The sequence below is a fragment of the Centroberyx affinis genome, unplaced genomic scaffold, assembly GCF_046629955.1.
Source record: "Centroberyx affinis isolate AG114_WGS23_722 - 3 ecotype Tasmania unplaced genomic scaffold, CSIRO-AGI_Caff_v1 ptg000416l_1, whole genome shotgun sequence".
NCBI lineage: Eukaryota > Metazoa > Chordata > Actinopteri > Beryciformes > Berycidae > Centroberyx > Centroberyx affinis.
The window spans coordinates 84,480-91,027 of NW_027279082.1; the positions used below are offsets into that span (position 1 = coordinate 84,480).

At 39.8% G+C, this 6,548-nt stretch overlaps 1 protein-coding gene across 1 annotated transcript; it reads left to right on the forward strand.

Annotated features, from left to right (window-relative positions):
* Nucleotides 1-88: 88 nt before the first annotated feature.
* On the forward strand, nt 89-6,029 carry LOC139641949 (cytochrome c oxidase subunit 5B, mitochondrial-like). Its single transcript, XM_071516623.1, has 4 exons — nt 89-222; nt 2,960-3,030; nt 3,338-3,437; nt 5,481-6,029. The coding sequence occupies exons 1-4, from the start codon at nt 126-128 to the stop codon at nt 5,591-5,593; spliced, it is 381 nt and encodes a 126-aa protein (XP_071372724.1). The 5' UTR covers nt 89-125; the 3' UTR covers nt 5,594-6,029.
* Nucleotides 6,030-6,548: the final 519 nt, after the last annotated feature.

Below are 6,548 nucleotides of genomic sequence, written 5' to 3' on the forward strand. Positions count from 1 at the left end.
AAAAAAAAGTCAGTGTACCGTAAACGTCATCACCGAGCAACAGCATATTGTAAACATCATCACCGTGCGACCAGTTGCTAGTGACAGCAAAACCTCCGTACGTGACAAGCAACAGAGAAGGAGAAATGGCTGCAAGGTTACTGCTCCGTTCAGCATTTAGAGCCGCTACAACATGCCGGGCTGCCCCGGTCCCGGCTCTGACCCGCGGCATGGCGGCTGGAGGTGAGTTGGAAATAAACGCCGAGCAACAAAATCAGAAAAACCAGTGAAATATGTTACAACTTTAGAGTTTTGTCAAGGCAAGGACAGGCGGTAGACTTCCACACGCTAGTTAGCATTAATGTTAGCAGTACTGTAGTCAGCTAGGGAGGTCAAACGTGGTCTCAGAAAAATGCTTTAAAAATCAGCTGTACAAGCAGTCAATTGTAGACCGTTCAACAGACAGAGAAAACTGAACAAACTTATTTTAAGCCCAGAAACGTATGTTTTCTCTGCCATTAAGTTACTTCCTGTCATCATCATCACAGCATGTAGCTTGCTAGCCGAACGTTATGTTTTTGGGGTCTATGTTTCTTAAGATAACTTAAATCAGGTTACCGTTTGTGGAGACAGTTATATTGTCTATAGTGATAAACTCTTGATAGATGCTTAAACGACCGTTACTTTGTAACGCCCACGCATCACTTTGACCGTCTTGACCCGGGGTGAGCAAGTTCACGTTATCTCGCTATCAGGTTGACTGTTTGATCCGCTATAATTTCAAATTTGTAAGCTCATTTAATTAAATGCCTATTTGTATTTGTTGAAAAACAACGGGGTCCCGCTTCGAGGATACTAAATACCCCCAAATTAAATCTACCATAGAATTTGTGCAAAGGTGTTATAGCTAGCGGTGGCTAAGTTAGCACGCTAGGTCGCTAGCGTATTGCTATCGATGTCTAGTCAACATAGAACTTCCTTGCGACATCGACATCTGACTGTACCGACCCCCTGACGACATATTCCCAAAGCTTTAGTGTAAAACTTATTTTTTTTACAGTTTGCTACTAAGTACCCTAGGGTTGCCAACTTTGGTCCGTTGGCTGGAATGAGATTTGTCTTGTCATGGGCTGTAACTTTTGCGCTTGCATGTTTTCACCATAAATGATTATTAAGTTAGCCTAAACATTCACAAACAATACTGACCATTGACTGTCACTTGTCACTGATGCATGGAAGTTTGTCTGACATGTGTGGACTCTTCCCCTTTCAGCCCTATTTTGCATGACAAAGCTGACTAACTAACCAACTAACTAACCCTACAATAATTAAAATGTCTTGGCTGCGCTGCTGAGAATTACAATACAACACCTAAGCCATTTTGTTAATTTACATTATGAACATTGTTTTTACTCTACATTCTCTTTTACATCAGTATGTAGCCTATGTATAGCACTAAAACAGTGACATGTATTAATTCTCTCACACAATGACAAGCCATGGATATTCAGCTTCACATTCACGGCCATGTTTTTAGCGGAAGATGCCATTTTTACAGTTTTCACAATTGGTTACAAGCATTTCTTAATACTGAGTTTTCAAAACCCTGAATGCAACTGTCAGCGCTAAGATGCTGTTTAACCAAACAGTTAATTTCAGGCACAAAATGCAATCAAGCAATGAAGACATGTCCCAAAATTGAAAAAGTCAACCAAAACAGCACACTGTAATCTTCTGAGTACAGTATTTGGTCAGGTAGTCAGTTACACACTGACCCAGAAAACATTAAGAACAGCTTTCAACACTGTATTGAGCCTTTTGTATTATGTGGATCTTTGGTTGAGAGTATAAAATATGTATACTGTAGATCATTTTCAAAATTAGAGGATATGTAGGTAATGCAAAGAGATCACATTGGGCCTCCACTATCCCAGGCCTTTATCCTGCACAATTGCTGTAACCACCAGCCCATTTAAAGCTCTACTTTTGCAGACTTGCAGCTCTCTTGTCGTCAAATACTTTTAAATCATACTGGTAGTAATCTGTAATACTGTGCAGACATGCATGCACCATTCTGCATACAGTGGATGCCACTATATAATGCAAAACAGTTTGATCTGAATATTAATCAGAAATGCACTTCAGGAGTCAAGCAAGAGAGTATTGTGTGATTTCAAGAGATTGACAGGCAGATTTTTATATTATCTAACATACAGATTTGTTAGCAATATATATGTTAGTTTTAACAATTCACCTAGGGAACAGCTGGATAAGAGAGTTGCCAACTTATGATATGGGGAACTACCACTTTTTAAAAGTTACCTGAGTTATGTTTGATATTTGAAACGGGGAGAGAGGGAAGCTTTTTGTCCCCAACAGGATTTCTGTGGTGTGATAGTAGAGCTAGAATAGCGCTCATCCAACACAATGCTGCTCACCTGCTCCTTCAGTCAGACTGGTTCACTGGGTGTCATGGGGTGACAGGCTGCTGAATCTGAATCTGCTGGGCCTGATACCGGGGGACATCTGATTTAGTGTGAGCTGCTCGCCAAAAGGACTGCAGCATAAAAAGTTGTTATCCCTACTAGTAGAAAATGAACAATTCCACAGTCTGTCCATACTGTCTATGAGCCAGTCTGATCTCATCATGGCATGTAGGGAAACATATCTTGTGCTAGCCGATGTGTTTAGAATAGCCTACTCACTTTGCTCAGACTGAGTCTTGCTTTATTTTAAATGTTATATTTTACATGCTTACTGTATTTGAAACTGGCGTGAGATTTGTATTGGGAGTGTGAGACGGGACCTGGACACCTGAGTCTCACGCCAAATGCGTCAAACTGAAATGCACATTATTTTGAGATAAGTGGAATTTGCTGGGTAGGTCAATTGATTTAGCAGGCTAACAACGGCTATGCTAATACAATAACCCAAGGTTGCTCATCATGACTTATCAATTTTTAACTTGTAATATTGACAGGAATTCCCACTGATGAGGAGCAAGCTACCGGATTGGAGAAGGTCATCATGAAGGCCATGAAGGACGGAACGGTGTGTCAATTGATACCTAATCTGTTAACGTTATTCTATGGCAATCTGATTTTGTAATGATATTTATATTATAGAGATAGCTTTGTAAAACATAGGCTAGCAAACATGGATGTAACTGAGACAACCTGCCAAGGTGAACGGCAGGATTTAAGAAGAACTTCAGATCAGCAGAAAGGTTCTCTAGTGATAATTTGATGATAAACTGTTAAAGGACCTGTGGATGACTCTGCAGTGATTGATCTTGTAGGTTTAGTGTTGGCTGCCCAGAAGATCAGCACATTTGACCAGATCCTTGTTTCTGCTTCAGGATCCCTACAGTATGATGAAGCCAAAGGAGTACGCCGGTTCCAAGGCTGATCCCCATCTCGTGCCCTCCATCACAAACAAGAGGATCGTGGGGTGTGTCTGTAAGTTACCTGTTTATGGGCCTACATGTACAGTGTGTTTTTTTTACATGTGGTTTGGAAGCGGGAGCTAGCTGGAGAGATTATCTTTGTAGAGTTAAAACCATCTAGCATCTGAAGTGATGTGCTAGAGGCAGATTGGAAGCTAGAGTCTGCCTGTTTCACTACAAAAAAAATTCTCCTTGGTAGAGGTCACATCAAAGCCAGATGTGTGAATCCACTTTTGGCAGTAGTGCAGAAAGATACTATGCTTATGCCTCAATGCACCATCTCAACAGTTTGAGTCATTACATGGTAGGTTTATTTTATTGTTACAGCATTTTGGCATGTATTCATTTGTAGAGGCAAATAATTGGGTTTCTGAAAAACCATTAATATAAAGGCTTTCATTCACACAAGTATTACAAAAATGCTCATTTGTTACTTGTTTTGTAACTTTGTAACGGTTTTTAAAATGACGCAGCCCTAATTGGGTCAGATAAGGTTTGGCAATTTTCGACCTATATATAATTTGTCTCTTACATACCTGCAGTACTTGGACCTGCAGACAATATTGGATCCAGAGTCAGCTGTTGGTTGAAATGGTGAGCTCCATTGCCTCTTGCTGACAATGAGTCCAAACAGGGTTTGTCAAAACAAAACAATATAAAGACCAACCAACATATTTATATTCACCACCCAGAAAGCAGCAGCACTGCACCATTTCCTTTCAGTGGATAGTCTTCTCCCAAACTCTACCCGGCTCCGAGTGTAATTGTTTACAATCTGACCTGACCGTCTGCAAAACTAGATCACGCCGCCAGTAACTCACTTTCATTCACTTTGCACAGCAGTCTGTGCCGTGAGAAAAATAGGTCTGTGATTTCCTGATTAGTGAAAGTGTGTGTAATGCAATCAGAGCTAATTTTAATTGATGTACTTTGCAACATTTATGTTTACTCTCAACTCCCTTGTGGAGCCTTTTGGAGATATTTTAGACTGTTTGGATTCAATGTTAGCAGCAAGAGGCTAGCAACAGAGCTCGCTGTTTCAACCCACAGCTGACTCTGGAGCCGATATTCTCCGCGGGTCCAAGTTTATGTTTATTAGAATCCCCATCAGCTGTGACAATTGCAACAGCTACTCTTTCTGGAGTTCACAAATACTACAGGTATGTAAGTGACAAATTATGTATAGGTCCAAAATTGCCAAACTTATCCTTTAGGGCTATACATAGGATGTTGCATCTATTTTGAAGCCTGGGTTCAGGAATCTGCATCGAAATTATGGTGAAACTGATGGTGAAAAAAGTTAACAGATCAGTTTGTTTTATAGTATTGTTAGTTTTGTTTTTATTCCAAGTTAGGGTGGGCTGATCATCCTCTAAGCAGAATTGGACTTGTATCTGTCACAAGTGGTGGCGAAGGATGTTTATAATTATGGGAAATGAATGCTGCCAGACACTACAAAACTTAGTGATATGACATATATAAAACAATACAAAAATATTTGGTACACATATGATTTAGTTTTAATGGTCAAATCTAGGAAATGTCAGAGTGGTCTGGTTTAGGATTTGCTTTGTTCCTGGATTCACATTGAGAAAACAAAATGCAGCAGAGAGGAAAACAATTTTTGCCTACAACCAGCTTTTGTTGTATTTTCCATTTTATCATTTATTAGTGTGTGCTGTGGCATGTCTGCATCAATTATCAGTTCAAAAATTATTCAAAGTCTGTAACTTCATTTGTAAAAAGTACTTGATTATATTCAGCAGCCAATTAAGGATTATGCCACAATTCGATTGAGCTACAAATTATATGATTGTGTACAGTAGCCTGCCTAATTAGTTAATGGGTCCATTATAGCTATGCAGTCCCCTAGGACCATCTACAATTTAATTGATTGGATAAGCAAGCAAGCAGTTCAGCAAGCCATTCAGTTAAGGCTACATGAGATGAGTAATCAAAGTTTGTTGCAAAAAATGACTGTCATAAATTTACCCCCCCTTATTTCTACGCTTCTTCCTGTTTGCACCTCTCACCTGGCCTTGTTTGCTCTCTTCAGGTGAGGAAGACAACACAGCTGTGGTGTGGTTCTGGCTTCACCAGGGAGAGGCCCAGCGCTGCCCGTCCTGTGGCTCTCACTACAAACTGGTGTCCCACGAGCTGCCCCACTAAGAGATACACACCTGTATTATTATTGACATCTACCATACACCTGTTTGTCTACACAATGTTACCTTCTCTTTGAAATATTCCTGCTACCTTTAGAGTGAGATGAAGAAGGATCAGACAGTAATGTTATCAGTCTCCACATTCTCCAGGAAGAGTATTTTAGCTTCTGTATTCTTCCTGGTCTTAAGTTATGAGTCCTTGTCTGGTTGGTCTTCGTCTTGTTCTACCATAGTACTTGATCTACTCGCTAACCTCATCAGTCTTCGCTTTACATGACCTGTTTTGTTTAAACTTACAGAAGGATCATGTGGTCTGGGACACAATCATTTATTTTAAACATTTCCATTCAACTGCAGTTTACATTGACACATGTACTGTACAATGTTACACTCTGGTCCAGTTTTTCCTCTTATTGAACCAATAAAGTCTTGAACTCCTATTTGTCTGCCATGGGTGTCTATGACTATTTTGCACTAGGGCTGTAACGGTTATCCAATTTAAATCGGGATACCAGGCCAGCTATGCAAGATATGGCTGCAGTAATTCAAACATATGGGACTGGTTGGAAACTGGAGGGGGGGTGGGGATTGTAAACTAATCGTAAAGTAACTTTTTGACTGGGAAAACCAAAATTGTTACTGTTGATTTCTCTCTTGGTGTTTCATTGGTGTTCCTTTATGTTGTCAAGCACCAGAGAAATAGCAATTATTTTCAAGTATTTGGTTTCAGTAAAGTGCAAATGGTCAGAAATTTCAGTTTTATGCAGGTGCATTGTGTAGTTGTAATGCTAATGACATAGTCATGCTAACATGTAATAGCAGGATTATATTGATTACAATATGATTTTTTTTTTGTTGAATACCACAAGTTCACCCAGTCAAAATGACACAATAACAATTAAACTCTACATTGCTCTTCATGTCACTGACACTAAGCAAATTGGATCAGATGAGAATTG

What these genes read in the sequence shown, in the direction of transcription:
- LOC139641949 (XM_071516623.1), top strand. Translation starts at nt 126, where the DNA reads ATGGCTGCAAGGTTACTGCTCCGTTCAGCATTTAGAGCCGCTACAACA. An exon ending in CCGCGGCATGGCGGCTGGAG is followed by an intron (nt 223 to 2,959) that starts GTGAGTTGGAAA and finishes TAATATTGACAG; the next exon opens with GAATTCCCACTGATGAGGAG. An exon ending in AGGCCATGAAGGACGGAACG is followed by an intron (nt 3,031 to 3,337) that starts GTGTGTCAATTG and finishes TTTCTGCTTCAG; the next exon opens with GATCCCTACAGTATGATGAA.